The sequence below is a fragment of the Excalfactoria chinensis genome, chromosome 16 (assembly GCF_039878825.1).
Source record: "Excalfactoria chinensis isolate bCotChi1 chromosome 16, bCotChi1.hap2, whole genome shotgun sequence".
NCBI lineage: Eukaryota > Metazoa > Chordata > Aves > Galliformes > Phasianidae > Excalfactoria > Excalfactoria chinensis.
Genome location: NC_092840.1, coordinates 5,281,742 through 5,299,511, shown reverse-complemented (window position 1 = coordinate 5,299,511; position 17,770 = coordinate 5,281,742). Strand labels below are relative to the sequence as shown.

Sequence of the window (17,770 nt, the reverse complement as noted above, 5' to 3'; positions counted from 1 at the left end):
AAATGGCACGCGGGGAGCGGCGCGTGCACGCTGTCTGCCCACGGGCACGAGTGCGGCGCTGCGCTCCTTTGCGCGTGCTGCGTGCACGACTCTGCGCGGTGCTGCTTTCAGGTTCTGGGTGGTTTTGCACGCGTGGTTCCAAGCAGCGCTGCACGCACGGTGCCCAACGGAGGGCTGGGGGAATGCAGGGGCTGCCCCTGGGCGGGGAGGTGGGGTGGGGGGGGTCACACTTTGAGGTTTGCAGGGAGGGGATGGAAGACGAGCCGGAGAGGAATGGGAGCGAGGGGAAGCCGGGTGACGGAGCGCGCCCTGGGACGCACGCAGCAGGCAGCTCCATCGTCTGATTTGTTTAATTTGCCTCACAACGTCGAGTACACGCGGCGGCGGCAGTGGAGCGGTCGGTAGACACGGATAGTGCAGGGGGAGCGTGGGGAGGGCGCGGGGCCGCGCTCAGTTGGAGGGCGCCTCGGGGGTGACAAAGGTGCCCTTCTGGTCCCACTGCATGTCCCGGATGCGGCGGATGGACTGGATCTGGGGCTGGAAGGCGCACCACTCGTTCCAGTGCCTGAAGTCCCCGGTCTCAAAGAGGTACTGGTAGCCGCGGTACCCGGGGTACTGATACCCAACCCAGCTGCGGGGAGAGCAGACAGAGTGCTGAGTGCCGTGCCCAAACCCCCCTGGCATCTCCCGGTGCAGCCCCTGCTTACGTTCCACTGGGCACCTTCACGCTGCCCACGCGGTCACAGAAGCCATAAGCCCAGAGGCTGGGCACGTCGTCCTCCTGGATGTCCATCTTGTTGCCCTTGAAATCAGCAGACTCGTACAGGGAGATCTTGTGATCCTCGGCCTCCTGGGGGGGACAGCAGCGTTGGGACAGGCAGATGGTGCCCGCAGTGCCCGGCATGCTGAGCACTCACCATTCGGATGGGACGCATGGACATGAAGCAGTCGCTGCGGTAGCTGCTGGACCAGGTGTCCCAGCGTGGGTACTCGCCCTTCTCCAGGATGAACATCTCCCCACGCATGTTGGCTTGTTCATAGGCCACCCAGCTGGGGATGGGCAAGGTATGGCACATCAGGAGCCCTGTGACCCTTCAGCACTACAGGCACTGCCCAAGAAACAGCTCTGCTGCAGGGCCCTGGAGTGACATGCTGCGTGCCATGCTCATCCCTGTGCTCCTTGGGTGCCCAAGCTTCTATCCTTACTCCTGTTTCCCAGGCCTCATCCCACCTCCCCAGTGCTGCTTTGACCCCAACCCTTGCCCAGCTCCAGCCCAGGGTTGTTGGGTCCCCACTGGGTCCCCACTGTGTCACTCACGGTCCGGAGCTGACGATGACACTGCGCACTCTGTCGAACCCGCAGTCTGCCAGGTTCAGACACTCGCTGGTGAATTCCATCTGCCTGCCCTGGAAATTCTCCTGCTCATAGATGACAATCTGGGGGAGAGCAAAGGGATTGGGTCATGAACTGCTGCTGTCCCTCTCCCTGACACTTTGTCCTTCCATTTGGGGACACATACGCTTACCCTGAAAGCTTCCGTGGAGGGCTCTTCCCCTTTGCTGTTGGTGACAGGAGTGGGGTCGGAGGACGGAGCTGGCACGGGGGCTGCCTTCTCCTTGTCCTCTGCAGCCTGTCCGGGAGCAGCGGTTTTTGTGGTCTCAGACATCGCGGTGGTCAGCTCAGGTCTGGGGACAGAGGTTCCAGGGGGGGGTCAGTGGGGACACGGTCCCAGTGGTGGTAGTATTGGGGTGGGGGTGAGGAGCTCCCCCAGCTGCACAGGGCACGGGTCCTGCCTTGGCCACAGGAGGTGCCAGCTGCCCACCATCCCCAGGAGAGCCCTGAGTGTGGCCCCATTGCTGGGGGTGCCCGGAGCTCCCTGGGGCTGTCCCACACGGGCGTGCGTGGGAGCACAGCAGGCAGCAGGACAGCCCTGGGGCCACCGATGGGTGGTGGGGTGGGAGGAGACAGCCTTGCTTTGGCATGACCTGCAGCGGGCACCCCATTGGTTGCACCACGATGGGGGATCCCAAGGAGGGTGGGACCCTCCTTGCACCCCCCAGTACTGTGCTGGTTCAGGGTGCTCCATGAATGGTGGGCACAGTGTGGGCACAGCCGAAAACCCGCATTTTCCTTTCCATTTCCCCCCCTTGGGACTGGCTGGAGCAAGTGCCACCGCCCAGGGACTTTCTCCTCTTACCTGGGCAGCTGCTGCTTCTTGTTGGAGGGAGCAGGCTTGTGTTTCGGGGTGCAGCGGGGCCCCCACTTTATAGCCTGGCAAGGGCAGAGCGCGGGCGGGCACACAATGGAAGTGCCAGCTCATCAGTGTCTGTGCGGCCGCCCAGTCATCACATCCTGCAAAGCGCTGGGAGAGCTGGAAGCCTCTCCCCGGCCCTGTGCCCAGCCGCTGAACCCAGCACTTTCCTTTATCCAGCGGCACAACAGAAGACCTGACCGCGCCACTTTGCTGCACGCCGACACCGCGGCCCTGCACAGGGCATATATACCCCTAGAGCCCACCAGCATCTGGATCCAGCACTGCTGCTGCTGCTGGGCATGGTACACCAGCCCTGTGGCTGCCCCCAAATCCAGCCCCATGGGACTAGTGCTCCATTCATGGCCTTGGGCACCTCCAGAGATGGGGTACCCCCAGCTAAGTTGTGAGAATGCAAGACTGGGAAAAAGAACGCAAGATTGTGAAATGCTTTGTGATGTGTGATCGAGTGATGTGTGACCAAATCAGCCATTTTCTGGAATGTCTTAGTCCAGAAAAACAGTGTTCTCCTCTAAGGATGCTACAGCTGGCAGCCTCTGCCTTCCCCGCTCCCTGTGCCCACTGTGTCCATCCCCACTCGACAGCCAGTTTTCAGCACAGTGAACACGTGCTATGCACATTTGTACCATTCCTTGTTCTCCTCTCAATGTGCTGCATGGGAGCAAATCCCACCTCGGTGCAGCAGTGCTGTGTCAGCTGCTGGGAGGCGGGCAGAGGGGGAGGGGGGGGGAGGCACTTGGGGGCACCCTGCCAGCAGCTGCTTTCCCTGTGCCTGCTGGGAGCCTGTAGTCCCATCAAATCCTCAGCAGCATCAGTGTGGGCATTCCAGCACGGACAAAGTAAATCACCCATAGCTGCGCATTCAGCGAGCTCACAACCCTCTTTCAGAAGCTGCTGCTTTCGTTCCCCTCGAGGGCAAAGTGTTAATTCACAGTGGTGCAATTTCAGCTGCATCACCTGGGACGTTTCCCAAAATACCAAACAAAAAGCACTCATCGATCTCTTCTTCTCTTCCCATCTCTTTATCGACCGTGCCGCCCCCTGTGGCACTGCTGTGTGTGCTGCACTGCTGCTGCTCTGAGTGCTCCCCGGGGTCTGCTTCCTCACCGTCACGGTGGACAGTTTTCATGACTCTTGGCTTTCAATTTGCATTCATTTTCATGGTTGTTAGACACGTTTCTATTTTAAGCTGCGTTTCTTCTTCTTAGAGCCAGGTGTTTTCTTAACCACGCTGCTGTGCTGGTGGCTCCTGAGTGCTGATATCCAGCCTCCACCACCCTGCAGATCTACCTCCTCTCTTCCTGCTCCTGGTTTCCTTCCCAGCTTGCAGCCATAGGGTTGCTCCTGCAGCTATAGGGGTGTTCTGTCTCCACCGCTGCCTTGGGATGGTGCAGTAGTGGGATTACTACAAGCAAAAGCAGAAGATATTTAGGTACAGTGTGTATTCTATGGGCTCTTCCCAGGTCCCTGAGCACAGAGATAGCACCCATAGATCCATAAATCTTCATCTGCACTACTAGGCCACTATAATGCCTTTGCAAATTGGCCCCCGGCTTTGCCACGCTATTGTTCCCTGCTCTGTGCTCTGTGCATGGGGCAGAAGGAGGGCATGGCTGCCCTAGGGACACGCACAGACCCTGGATCATGTCACAGCCCCTGTCTGGTGTGCTGGGAGCAGAGCTGTGGTGTCCCCGAGCTCATGGCTCTCCCACAGTGTTGCCTTTGTTCTGTCAGTCCCTCCTCCTGCCGTGTGCTGAGTTAGGGCTTTCTGTAATGCTCTCCTGCCCTGTCTCTATCTGGAGGCTATAAAAGCTCTGCCAGAGAGCTGCTGTTCACGCCACCTCCGGGCGCAGCATTCATCCCCATTAAGCACAGAGGGAGAGCAGTGAGGACCCCCAGCCTCCCCCTGTCCACCAGGGCACAGCTCCTGTCCTCCTGTCCTCCTACGCAGAACCACGATGATCCAGCGCCGCAGGCCATCGTCCGGCCTCTGGAAGGTGCAGGAAGCAAAGGAAGGCTGGGAGCTCAGCCCGGGCCCCGCAGACAGCTGGCAGCAGGGCACACACAGAACCCTGATCCATCCCTGCTCCCCAGATCGTGGTGTGGGATGAGCCCTTCTTCCAGGGCAAGAGGCACGAGTTCACCACCGAATGCTACAGCACGCCGGAGCGTGGCTTCAACACCGTGCGCTCCTTCAGGATCGAGAGTGGGGCGTGAGTGTGGGGCCAGGGGGTCCTGTGGGGTGGGGGGTTCCCCAAGATGTTCACCCCTGGCTCCCACAGCTGGGTGGGCTTCGAGCACTGCGGCTTCCAGGGGCAGCAGTTCGTGCTGGAGCGTGGTGAGTATCCATGCTGGGAAGCGTGGAGTGGCAGCAACGCCTACCACGTGGACAGGATGAGCTCCTTCCGCCCCATCACCTGTGCTGTGAGTAGCACCCAGTGCAGTGACATGCCTGGACCCCGTGCTGTCCCCATCCATTCTGATGCATAGCCGTGCCAACGCGGTGCATCTCGGTGCAGGAGCACGGGCACAGCCAGCTGCTGCTGTTTGAGCAGGAGAACTTCCAGGGCAGGAGGGGGGAGTTGAGCGACGACTGCCCCTCACTGCCTGCACTGGGTTGGGGCAGCAGTGCCGTGGGCTCCTTCCTTGTCTGCTCTGGCGCGTGAGTAGTGAGGCAGGGCTGGCGGCACTCTGCGGGGACCGCTGGCAGTGCCATCACCCTCAGACGCTGCTCCTTCTGCTCCATTCATGGCCAGGTGGGTCTGCTCACAGTACCCTGGGTACCGCGGCTTCCAGTACCTCCTGGAGAGTGACAGCCATGCTGGCGAATACAAGCACGTTCGGGAGTGGGGCTCCCATGCACAGACGGGCCAGGTGCAGTCCATCCGCAGGGTCCAGCAGTGACTGCCAGCTCCACATTTGCAGGCACCCCCCAGACCGTGCTGTGATGGTGGCAAAGCTCAATAAAAGCTCCATTGTCCAACGTGGTGTGTTCAAACTTGGAGGGTGTGTGGGCTGGGAGCAGCAATGGGGTGCCTCATGGGTGCCTGTGTCGCCAGGGGACCTGAGCCATCACTGTAGTTCCAACCAGACAGGAGAGGATACTGTGCTGCCTGAGCCCTGCTCAGGAGGAATTAGGAGCTGCGAGGTCTGGCAGGCCACAGCTGCATGCTGTGTACCCATCTCCATGCCTATACACACCTCTGTATTATGCACACATTTCTCCATACCTTTGCAAGCATGCAAACATCCATGCACACACCTGAGCGAGCACACACCTGTGCACTCATGTATGCACCCCCACACCTGTGTATGCACCCCCATACCCGTGGCAAAACACTGCACACTTGTGCACTCATGCATGTGCCCATATACACCCCTCTGCATTCATGCACCACCCATCCAGCCGTGCACACAGCAGCAGCATGCAGCCCTGCAGCATGGCAGTGCCCAGAGAGGAACCCCAAGGCAGGGCTTCTTTTCCTGGCCCTGCTCAGTGCTGCAGGAGATGGGGAAGCAGGTTGCTGGTGAGGGCTGCTGAGACACCAGCTTGTGGGGGAAAAGCAATAAGCTGAAGCTGGCAATGTGGTGGGGATGGCCAGGCACTGCCCATGGGCGCCTGCACATGATGCACTGTGACACGGTGAAGCCCCAGCACTGCAGCATCCACAGCTGTTATGCTCTCCCCATTGCCCTTAACCCCCTCCTGCCCCAACCCCCACCCATCACTTGGGGCCACGGGGATGGGGGGAGGGAGAAATGTTGCCTTGGCTGCATCTCCAGCATTAACATTTCATAGGCGCTGCAGCATCCTCCTGCACGTAGGTAGGGCTGTGGGGCCGGCAGGGGCTGCGGGGGAGGAGTTTGCATGGCAATATCTTGCACAAGGAATCTCTCTGGAAAGCTGCAGCACAAAGGAGCTGTACAGCAGCCAAGAGAGCACGCAGCCTACCGTCCTCCAAGCCAGCCACCACCTGGAAGTCAGGTAATGCTGCCCTTCCCTTTCCCTCTGCTGTTTCCCAATGGGAATGTGGCCCTTCTCCAGGCCCAGGGTTGGGGGGCATTGGGTACAGCCCTGGGAGCCCCCCGGTTCAATGCCCACAGCCCCACATTGAGTACCAGCACCAATATTGATGGATGCACTGCTTGTTCGTGTTGTTTTTCAGAATCCTCATCAAGAATAGGGCTCGAGACAGGTAAATGGATTCTTGCCTCATTTGCAGTGCTCCTGGAAGGGAAGCAGGCAAAATACTGGTTTGCTTCTTTGTCTTGAAACTACCATTTTCCTCCAGGCCTGGTGCTGTTAGGTGGGGGGTGTTAGAGAGGCTGAGGATATCCCTGTTCTGGCACAGCTCTTCCCTCTGCAAAGAGTTCATGTGACAGCTGCTGCCGAGCTCCTTTTGGGGAGCCATTTTCTCTCCCTCATTGTTCCACCACCTTTGTGTGCATGTCCATCTCATCCCAAGAGCCAGGAGGAATGAGACCCCCAACCCTGCAGGGACCCTTCCCCATTACAGCTCTGCTTCAGAGAGCAGCGGCCGAGCGGTACAGGAACAAAGGGCGGCAGTGGGGTGAGGGACAGCAGTGGGTTGGGAGGGGTGGAAGGGTGCTGGGTGGGGGCCAGACTAGAGCCGCTGCTGAGGGAGGAGGGAGGGGGGATCATCCCACCAGGCAGAGCAGCAACAATGAACCTCAGGCAGCAAACAGCAGCTGCTCGGCAGCTGAAGTGCACAGTCATCACAGAGCAGCCCCGCTGGGGTTTGGGGCCATTGTTGCTTTTCCCACATTGGCCTTGTGCTGCTTGTGCCCAGCAGGACATGGCCAGGAGGGATGTCTGCCTCTGTTACAGCCCATGAGCAGAGAATGTGGGCACAGCGGTGGGTCTGAGGGCACTGCAGGGCGTGGGGTGCCCTCACTGCATGGCAGTGCCATGCTCCCCCAAGGCAGTGCTGAAATGGGGACCTCGGTGCTGATGCGAAGGCATGGCGCTGCTCCTTGCTCTCTTGCTGCGTTGCTTGCTTTCTTTTGCAGCTGCTAATGACTGACCTGAGGTCTGTTCACACACAGTCCCCTGCGCAGCCCTTGCAGAGCAACAGCCGGATGGGATGGGGGACGCTGCACGGTGCCCATGTAGCCAGATTGCACAGGTAGGACCCCTGTGGGTCAGGTGGGCACCCCTTGGTATTACTCAGTCCTGTGCTTGCCCCATAGCCTGAGAGCTGTCACAGGTGTGTGCAACTAGGTTGTGCTGCCTGCACTCGGGGCTGCTCCTTCTGCACCTGGAGCAAAGCTGCCCTCCCTGGGATCCATGGGATCACAGCATGGGCTGTATGCCCGGGGGGTTGCTCCAAGGGGTGTGTGGCAGTGAGGTGGGGTTTGCTTCCTGGGTGCTCACAGCATCTCTGCTTCCCAGCATCACCAGCCCTGTGGCTCTGCCACAGCTCTCACCCGAGGGCACCGGGACACAGGGACGTGACAGCCGCCTGCACATGGACACTGGAGCTGCCAGCCCCAGCAGAGCCACCTGATGCCAGCCCGGCTACTGTGGGAACACAGCTGAAGAGATGGTGGTGGCAGTGCCTGAGGACATGGGACTGCCTGTGCATGGCTCTGCCAGGTGCTGGGGCCCTCTTCTTCCTGCAGACACTCCGGCACTCCTGGGGCTGTCCCCTCCTTGGAACCCATTTCTCATCCTCATGATGCCAGGGCTACACATCTCAGGGTATACTCAAGTGTTGTGTGCCTCACCAGCACGGTGACAGCAGCAGGTCCCTGCCAAGCATTTCATCAGGAGGGCTGCACTGTGCTGACCCATCCACTGACACCTTCCCATATCCCATAATCCAGTGGCAGAGCCCAAAAACGCCTCCTGCTCTCCAAAGCCATAACCAGGGAGGTGCTGCCTTGTGCGGGGACTAACCATGCCCAGCTGTGCATGCGTGTGCTCTGCTCCTCTCCAGCACTAACAAGACCCCCCCGGGCACCGCGTGCCCCATGTGATCACTAACCCACTAACACACCTGCGCATGCCCTACTAACAGCCCCGCTCCCACTAACAGCCCGCAGGCCTTAAAGGGGAACGGAAAAGCTGGGTAAGTACGGGACTATGTGGGGCACTGTGGGACTGGGGAACCCAGACAGCATGTGGGGCAGGCAGGGCAGGCTGGGCAGCCCCTCTGCATGCCCCCTGCATGGGGCTGCTCTCTGCAGCAGTGGGGCTGCAACGCCCAGAGTGTTGCATATGGTTCTGCTGCTGACTGGAAGCCCAAAAATGGTTTTATCAGCAGAAGCTTTTCAGTTCCTTTTTAAGCCAGTGGATCTCTGTGTTACTAACACATTCCTGAACTGAATTAAACAAACTAATCATTGCTGCTTTTCCTCTTCATTTCTCTTCTAGTTGTATACGTTCTCTAAGTGCGACTGACGATGCCATGCTTCTCTTTACTAACAGCCTGCACTAACCTCTCCTTACTTATTTCTCTATTGCCTCTAACAATTGTTCTTTGCTCTTTAACTTCCCAGCGCTGTTGGCCATGACAGATGAGCAGTGGTTCCCACCCACCCAGGGACCCATGGCTGTTGACCCCACACTGCCATTGAGTGCAGCGTAAAGGGGGAGGCTCAGGCCAGGGCTGCTTGCAAAATTTCCCTATTGGTCTGTTGTTTGCTGACAAAATTTCACATGGTTCAATGAGGAAAAGAAACTGAGTGGAAAGGGGACAGTGCCAAAACCATGAGCAACGACTGGCAGTTGCCACAATAATCCAGCAAAGCTGCCCAGAAAGTAGCACGATGGCCACGAGCCCCCCAGCCCCAGTTCACCTGTCATGGAAACAGCCTCTCTGCAATGGTGCTCTCACGCAGGGCAGCTGCAGACTCTGCTGGCTCTCTTTGCTTCCTTTTTCTCTCTGCAGTGATTTCGTGACCCTGATGCATGCAGAAAGGTGGTGCCCGCAGTGTGCTCCTAACTAACCATGAGGCTCTGAAGGCTGAGGCTGCCCATGGGTTGGTACTCACAGTGTCCTGCCAGCCACCGATGGTGACAGTGACAGTGATGGTGATGAGCTGGCCAGAGACACTCTGCCCTGCAGAGTCAGTGCACTGCTAACGCTGGGGCTGGGCTGCAGCCCTTGCTTTGCTTTCTATAGGTCTGAAATTAGGTAAAACTCCCCTGCATTTGCATGGGGTTGATCAGGATCCAGCCATCTGCCCAGGTTTGGCATGCAGTCTATAGGGGGTTGCCAGCATGCACAGGGCACAGCTCACCCTGCATCCAGCAGATGATGGTTGTCCCTATGCTACTTTCAACCCCTGGGACAGGGGCCTGGCTCCTGGACCTGCAGCTGGGGAGCACTGAGCTGGCTGCCCCCTGCACCCCAGCCATGAGTGGGGAACCAGCAGCTGAAGCACCCAAGGGCAAGCAGCTCCCCACCTTCTCCACATTAACCACTAACAATCCAATTCCTGCCCTCAGCCAGGCTGTGATCAGGAGGAGTTTTTGGGCTGCTGCTCACATGTTTGATTGAGGAGGGTGCCTGCTTCTTCCTGATGGGGGAGCAGAGACACCGGCTCTGCATGGAGCATAGGAGCGGAATGGGGAAAGGAGCAGGAGGAAGAGGAGGACAGCAGGATGGACCAGGCCCAGGGCAAGGCAGGGATCCCCTTGGGCAGTAAGTTCAGGGCCTGGGGAGAAACCTGCAGCAATGAGCACTGCTCCATCCCTACACCATAAGCACAGGGCTATCTGCTCCAAGTCCTGCCTGCCTGGAGCTGCAGAGATGCATCCTCTTTTGCACTACCCCTGCTACCTCAGCACTCCCTGTCCCAGTCCTGTGTTTTCCTTGGCTGGGAGACAGTCTCTCTGTCTATTCCCATTTCAGACCTGCCTGGAGATAGGTGGTGGTAAAGAGGGGTGTGGGACCCCCAGTAGTGTTGTGGGCAGAGGTCCAGACAGCACCTGGCCCTGGGGTACCCCATCCTGCCCAGGACACACCTTGTATCAGGGCATGAGAACTTCACTGTGTGTCACCTCCTCCTGCCCTAGCTGTGCCTCGAAGGCCTGTGAATGGGAGAGCATCAGAGCCAGACACAAGGGTGTTGAGTCAGGCACGTCCCCAACAGCCTGTTCAATGCCCAGTGTTCCTGCAGTCCTGCAGTGCTGCTGGGTGCAGGTCTCAGTGCTGGCATGGGGTAAGGATGCTCTGGAGAAGGGGACGTGGGGCTGAGGAAGTCCTTACTGCCTGTAATGTCTGCTGTGAACATGGCAAGTGTGCAAACACCTGTGTGCAGTGTCTTTGTGGGGCATGGGGGGGCAGGGATGCCGGGAGAGGGTGGGTTGACTTAGTGGGACCTCTGTTGGTCCAGGTCCTGTGGAGTGGGTGCAGATATCGTCCCCTCTGCAGCTGCAGGCCTCATTCTGCTGGTTGCTGAGCCCCCGTGCAGGAGCAGAGCCTGGGACTGCTGAGTCTCCAACACTTGGCATTGCAGCCAGTGGCTCCCCTGCCCCATGGGGAGCAATGGGGGCTGATGGGGTTACACTAGAGGCAGTGCTTGGTGAGGAGCAGCTCCCTTGCATGCCATGACACTACATACATGGGACCAGGATGGATGATCCTCTCTACACCCACCCCAGCAGCAGGACAGAGGAGCTGGGGCATTAAAGGATGTGTGCAGGGTGGAGGGGGGTGCTGCATCCCAATGCAGCTGGGGCAGGGCATGAGGGATACCCCTTGCCGAAGCACGGATGGAGGATGACACTAAAGCAGAGACCCGTGGTACACCCAGCACGCCTGGGAAGCACTGCATGGGGGGCATTACCGGAACTGGCAGAGCAGCAGCCCCCAACTCCAGCTGATAACAGGGTGCTCACAGCAGGTGCACACCCACTGTATGGGTCTGGGGCAGAAGTGCTGTGTGCAGCCCCGAGGGTGCAGGTAGGGAGATGCGGTACCGGCTGGGCCTGGTGGCAGCAGGTGGAGCTCGTGCTCCGCCAACCGACAGCAACCCGCTGTACGCAGCTCCGCGCTGCTGCGCTGTTGCGGTGACGGCCCCGCAAAGCGTTGTGCGTGTCCCCCCAGGGCTCAGCCGGGACCCCCGAGCAGCAGCGGAGACACTGCGCAGGGACACCGCCAGCAGAGCGGATGCTTTGGGGAGCACCCATAGGTGCGGCTCCCATTCGGGTCTCAGTGTGCACGGCCCTCACCTGGCCGCTGTCCTCACGGCTGGTGGGCAGGACAGCCCCAGCTGCTGGTCCTCTCCCTTCCAGACAGCGTGGAGGGGAGCAGCCAACACGCTGTGAGTATTTATTTCCCCCCCAAGTAAGCAGCATTTTGACATGTCGCCGTGAGTCTCTCAAACGTGTTGACAGAAAATGCGTACAAGCAAGAGAAATGTTGTTCATTTGCATCCAATTGCAAAGTGATTCCGTGAAACTGATGTGTAGCGTTCCTGCTCGTGGCTGCAGGTAATGCAAGTTCCTCCAGCACTGCCAGCCAGGAGCCAGTGAGGGCTCCCAGAGGCTCTGCCAGTGGGGCTCTGAGTGCTACCCATATCCCAGAGCACCCCAGTGCCTACCATGGAGCAGCCACTGTGCAGGGGCAGGCAGACAGAGCACTGACCGTGGGCTGCTCCCCAGCCCCAGGACCCCTCTCCCTCCTGCCCAACCCCATGGGCACTGCCAGGGATCTCTGGAGATGCCCACATGTCCCTATGGGTGTTCCAGTGCCTCACAGGGATGCTATGGGCAGTCTCTGTTTGGTCAGGGGGTTGCAGTGCAGATTAAAGTGCAATGGCACAGGTAGCCCCTTGACCTGACCTCATTAGGAAGGTGGAAGTAATGCTAATTAAAGTTATGAAGTCCCAAACTGCACTTCTCTCTCAGTATAATTTATTTCTGGCCACCTCTAATTCTCACAACTAATGCTCCACTGGGTTAATACCCTGAAGATGGACTGTGCAATATGGAACACTATCAGTGCTTGGACTTTATAACAGCACTTACACCCAGGGCTGCAGTAGTGCCAGACCAGGAAAAATACCTCCATCAGCTCATGCTCTGCTTCCTGCAATGCAACACTCCATTTCTGGGCAAAGCCTGCAGCAAGCAGTGCAGCACCAGGATGCATGCAGCACTGAGAGCAGCGTGGCATCTACATTCCAACAAACCAGGTGGTGGGAGGGGAAATGGAAAGGCTAATGCACCTTGTTTGGGGAACCCATTGCTGACCCCAAGCATCACTGCCATCACAGCACATGCGGTACCAGCAGGCAGAGTTAGGCTGCTGGTGTGCAGTGGGGGCTGCACCCATTTGGGCAAAATCCCTATTCCTATCCACTCAGTGCATATTGGTGGCCCTGGAAGCTGCTGGTACATCAGGAAGGGCTCCAGGGGATCCCCTGGCCCCCTCGGCCCACACGTTCTCATTAATACGTGGGACTGAGAGGCTCTCCATAATGAGATGCTAACTGAGTTTTCTCTAAGTTGGGTGAGGGAAGGTCAGGAAGGTAGAACTGGAGTCAGCTTATTGTTATTATCAATCAATAACCTATTTATTTTCCAACATTCCTATTAACCTCTGCGAGCCACTCGCCGTTTCCATCTGGAAGGGCTGTGCAGCTTGCTTTGCTGAGTGGACAACTCTGATTGAAAATGTAACAGTGACCCGACCCCAAAGGCAGAATCCAATTAAAATCATTTTCATTTGTAGATTAATATTTTTTAGCATGTTCTACATTCCTTGCTTCAGCATTTCACACCGGAACTGCCGCCTCGTTACACGAGCAGCCCATATCATAGTGTCATATGAAAATAATTACAATTAATTAGGCTCGGAGACAATGGGATCATCCTTTTATGGGGAGCGAGAGCTGCATTACTCATGACATGCTGCCAAGCAGCAGAGACTTGGGTGCTCAGTTCCCCATCTCACTCACAAGCGGCCAATGGGTTCCACAAGGGATGGCAATGGATGAGGGCACCCATGGGGCACCAAGAGCCCAATGGATGCTCTGGGCACCCCAGATGGCCCCATCCAGGGGTCTCCATGTGCTCTTGGTGATGGGCACATCGTATGGCAGCTGGCCCTGTCCCTAGTGCAGAGCACGGCCGGGAGCCGCCCTAATGGGCTGATGAAACCAGGTCTTCATGTAGAGTCTATTATTAATAACGTGACTTTGATAATAAAAAGATTAAAATTAAGTTTATGGTTTGCTGACTGCCCTTTCCACACTGTAATCATCTCTCATTCATATTCATGAAGCACTCATTAGTAACCGCTGCTTACAAGCGGGCTCAGCAGCCAAACCGTTTGGCAGCCACCAGCTCCTTAACTGCTTAACTTGCTCACTGATTACCAACATCAAATTAACTCTGCAGAACGGATCTAATAAGCTTCCCGGTGGCTTCAAACCTCCTTGAAAATTGCTCTGATGTCTCCATGGGGCCCTATTAAAAAAAATCCTTCCCCTGTGAATATTGCACTTCCATGGGCGGTGCGTTGGGGCTGCAGCTCCGCAGCACGTGGAGCAGCCGTAGGTCCTGTGCCCCTTGCTGAGTGCTGAGCGCAGCTCCTGCCGTGATCCAGACCCCACATCCACTCCCAGCCTTCATTAAACACTTCGGAGCCTTAATTTGACTATCTGGTCGCTTGGGGCTTGCGTCATGAAAGAATAAATAAGGACGACCTTTCTGTATAATTACTTCTTTTTTTCAGATGGGGAAGGTACCTCAGTGGTGTGGCAGAGCACTGCAGGGAGGTTTTGATGGCAGTTGGGAATAGCATGAGGACCTACCTCACACCTGGGGGACACTGGGAGACACCAGGGCTGCTGTGATGGCATGGTGCTGACAGCCGCTGCCAGGCTTAGCACCGAGTGTGGGAGCGGCTTGCTTGCAATTAGCTCTGATTAATATTAATATTCCATCGTTGGTCTGGCCACAGCCATGCCCATGTGAAGGAATGGATGCTCAGCGCGGAGCATGGTGGGAGGCAAAGCCAAACCTTTCAGTCTCATTGCCATGGCAACTGGAGGGAGTGGGCTGTCCTGGGGCTGCGGGTGCTGAGGATGCCACCACTCCCTGGGAACAGATCCGGAGCTGTCTGAATCCCCCACGGATGGATGGGCTGTCCCTAGCAGGATGCTGCTGCCACATGCTCCCTGCAGCCCCACTGCATGTACCCAAGTGGAATACAGAGAGCTGACCCCCTGCAAAGGGGCTCAACCCCCACGATACCCACAGCTATCTTGTGCCTGTGGAGTGAGGGGAATGGCTGCAGAACCCCACAGCTGGCAGAGATGCTCTGCATGCTGGTGAGCACACCTTGCAGCAGGTTGGAGACAGGTAAGATTTAGTAGGCAGGATGCAGAGAATTTGTGCATCAAATTCCTGCCTTATAGCAGAATCTGGGAGCTAGAGGAAGGCAGCAGCCCACATGGCACTACCCCCAGCGTTCTCAGGCAGAGCACCTGCTGCCTGGTCCTGATGCATGCATCCCACAGTCCCAGGGCTCACACTGTGCTGTGCCCAAGTGTAACTGCATCCCCTGTGTGCACAGAGTGGTCACCAACCACCTCCTTCCTGCCTCAGGGTGGGAAATGAGTCCTGCATCCCTCCACCACGAACCCATCACAACCCCACTTGCCCATGGGAAAGACCCAGGCAATGTGGTCCCTGGAAACTGCAGCATCCCTGCACTGCACAGAACAGAGGGACATTTCCACTGGGTTTTGAGCAGCCAAGAAAGCATACAGATGCACAGCATTCTGCACAGCCCCAGGAAACCTTCCTTGGTCCAACCCCACCACTGTTCAGGTATGACTGACACCGGGCAGGCAGAAGCCAGTCTGCTCCTTGAGCCCTTACCTTTGCTCTCCATAAACCCTTATTCTCATTCCTTGCATATTCTTCCCATATTCCTCTTGGAGTTGATATTAACGATAGCTTATTTCATGTTTTCAGCCCACTTTCTCCCCAAAAATATTTATACTGAGCTCTGCTTTCCATTTCTTTTCAATTACCACCGTGCCTGATCACCACCCCACAACTCTCCTCTTTAGCCATAAACACAAATCCTATTGCCTTTTCTCTTTCTGTGTATTTGCACTTTGATTTAAGCCACATTTTCTCCTCTTTTCATCAGTTCTGGCCCTCTACTGCTGTATATCTCCTGCTTTATCTACTTTCCAAAGGCCCCCTCCTATTTCTCAGGCCCTGATCAATACGACTGCGGAGCCACTGGCAGCTCCTCTCCTCACCGCCTGCAGTTTTTCTTGGGGGACTTGTCCACTATTTCTTGTTAAGCTTCTGTCTCAGCTTGTTCCATTTCTCATTAGGTTTTAGCACTGGCATTGTAGTATTTCTTGTATTTCCACACTGCCCAGTGGATCTCTTGTAATTCTTAACAGCGAGGCTTAAAGTCTCTCTCTCTAGTGGCCTCCGGAGCCCGTTCTGTTCGGATTTGAAGTGGCAAGTGGTGTGACACTTTTATTTCCAGGTGGAGAAAAGCATGTCTCTGCTTCCAATCCAGGCCATGATTTTTTCTAGCAGAAGGGGCAGCGGGGATTACTCGTGCTTTACAGCCTCATTGAAGGGGATGTATTTACCTGGTGGCAGGGGAGCACAGGCAGGGACACCACGAGGCAGGGCTGGCCAGCACCCAGTCATCCTGGAGGCTCTTTCCTTCTCCTCCCTCTCCAAATGGTCCTTCAGAGAGATGCTGGGTTTAAAATACACCCCGGCTTCCCAGCTGTCAGGAGCCAGCAAAAGTATTGCTCTCCATGGCTGCATTTCTGAGCATTACACATGACGCACAGCAGCCGCTGCACGATATTTCCTCAGATGCCACTGCACTGCAGGAGCCAAACAGTGTCCTTTAAAATAAAACCAATTTTTCCTGTCTCCTCCACAGAATAGTCTTATTTATACGAGCTCAAACAGCTGTTACTGCAGGTTAACCAAAGGTTGTAAAAACATTTTTCAAATGCCCTTAACTTCGCTTGGTTTGTTATTGAAATTGTTAATCTCAGGGTTAGCTCCTTCCCTGCTACACTGGTGCAAAAAAGGAGCCCTCCCCAGGCTGTGCAGGGCTTTTAGCAGCTCCTGCAGCACCCTTGCTGTGCCCCCACGGCACCTCCTGTGCCACTGCATCTTTTAGACTCCCGGTGTGTGCATGCATACAGCTCTGCTGCAGCTGTGCCAGGCCCTGTGGCAGCTGAGGACACTTTGTTTTTTGCTGTTGAGGCTTTTCTGACCTTGCAAAACTCTCCTGATTACATCAACGTCTTCTGCTGCCTTGATTCTCCTCCAGACCGGTGCAAACAGGATTTGCAGCAATTAAATCTACTTTTAGCATAGCTCCAATTAATACTGTTTTAATACCTGAGACGCACTTACAGCTTAATTGATCTCATCTGATCACCTCATCGGCAGGAAACAAACTAAGTGGATGCAACAGCATGCAAACATCACTACTTCACTGGTGGGCAGGGTGCAGCTCAAAGCTGCTTTTCGGGCTCCCCTGCAGTGCTGTGCAAACGAATCCAGCGCTGTTCAATGCTGTGCAGTCTGATCCAGAGCTGTGCAGTGCTGTTCAATCTGATCCAGTCCTGTGCAGTGCTGTGCAAGCTGATCCAGAGTTGTGCTCCGCTGCCCTGTGCAATTTGATCTAGTATTGTGCAGTGCTGTGTAATTCGACCCAGTGCTGTGCAATCCGAAGCTGTGCTGTGCATTCTAATCCAGTGCTGTGCAAATGCCACTCAATGGCATGGAGTGCCACGCAGTGCTGGGCAATGTGATCCCGTGCAATGTAATCTAATCCAATTCAACCTACTCTTCCCCCCTTTGTGGCCTCTTTTCCTCCCCCAGTCCCAGAGCTCAGACTGCTGCCGTTCTCCCCCTGCCCACACAGCAGTCCCCACTCCTACCAGAGCTGCCCACATTCCCATCCCACTGCTGGGCTCCATGTCCCCCAGCCACCCCCTCCTCACCTTGGTCCACACAGCAGTTGGGTATCACGGCGAATCCAGCCCAATCCAACAGCTGACAGAGATGTATTTTTAGGCGCTGCAGCACGATTAAGTCTTCTTGTTAGTCTCAGGAGGAGAAAAAGGTTGTTGGTTTACTTGCAAATGCTTGAGGTAATTCTCTAATGGCTCCCCCACCATTACGCAGACACTGTTTTCAATCTCTTATCATATGTAATCCCTAATGATTTCTCTGTTATGTCCTGTTTTATTAAAGCGCCATTGAACTATAGCCTATTGATTTAGATTTCACAGACAATTGAAATTTAAATTGACTCCAAATTGAATGTCTCCATGCAATCTGTGTTCTGCACTAAAGATAGATAAAATGCTTCTATTTTTTGATAACAACTTCCAGCGCAGGCACATTTTAATTTCAAAAAGTGTGGAAGGGAGCCCTGATTGCCATGGAGATGTCAGCAGCACCCCCTGACCCACGTGGGCATCACCATTGGACCAGGGAGTGGAGAAGGTGG

General features: G+C 56.2%; 2 protein-coding genes and 1 long non-coding RNA gene across 3 annotated transcripts; 2 read left to right on the top strand and 1 right to left on the bottom strand.

Moving 5' to 3' along the window:
- Positions 1-333: 333 nt before the first annotated feature.
- CRYBB1 (crystallin beta B1) lies at positions 334-17,597 on the bottom strand. The gene is made up of 6 exons (XM_072351146.1): positions 17,259-17,597; positions 1,527-1,686; positions 1,319-1,437; positions 918-1,050; positions 708-850; positions 334-631 (listed from the first exon to the last, which is right to left on the bottom strand). Exons 2-6 carry the CDS (start codon positions 1,665-1,667, stop codon positions 451-453), a joined length of 717 nt encoding a protein of 238 aa, XP_072207247.1. The 5' UTR covers positions 1,668-1,686; positions 17,259-17,597; the 3' UTR covers positions 334-450.
- On the top strand, positions 4,232-5,177 carry CRYBA4 (crystallin beta A4). Its single transcript, XM_072351270.1, has 5 exons — positions 4,232-4,270; positions 4,368-4,486; positions 4,556-4,697; positions 4,793-4,935; positions 5,030-5,177. Exons 1-5 carry the CDS (start codon positions 4,232-4,234, stop codon positions 5,175-5,177), a joined length of 591 nt encoding a protein of 196 aa, XP_072207371.1.
- LOC140259694 (uncharacterized) lies at positions 6,119-10,546 on the top strand. The gene is made up of 4 exons (XR_011905427.1): positions 6,119-6,258; positions 6,440-6,469; positions 7,341-7,420; positions 7,687-10,546. It is a non-coding gene; the product is annotated as an uncharacterized lncRNA (long non-coding RNA).
- Positions 17,598-17,770: the final 173 nt, after the last annotated feature.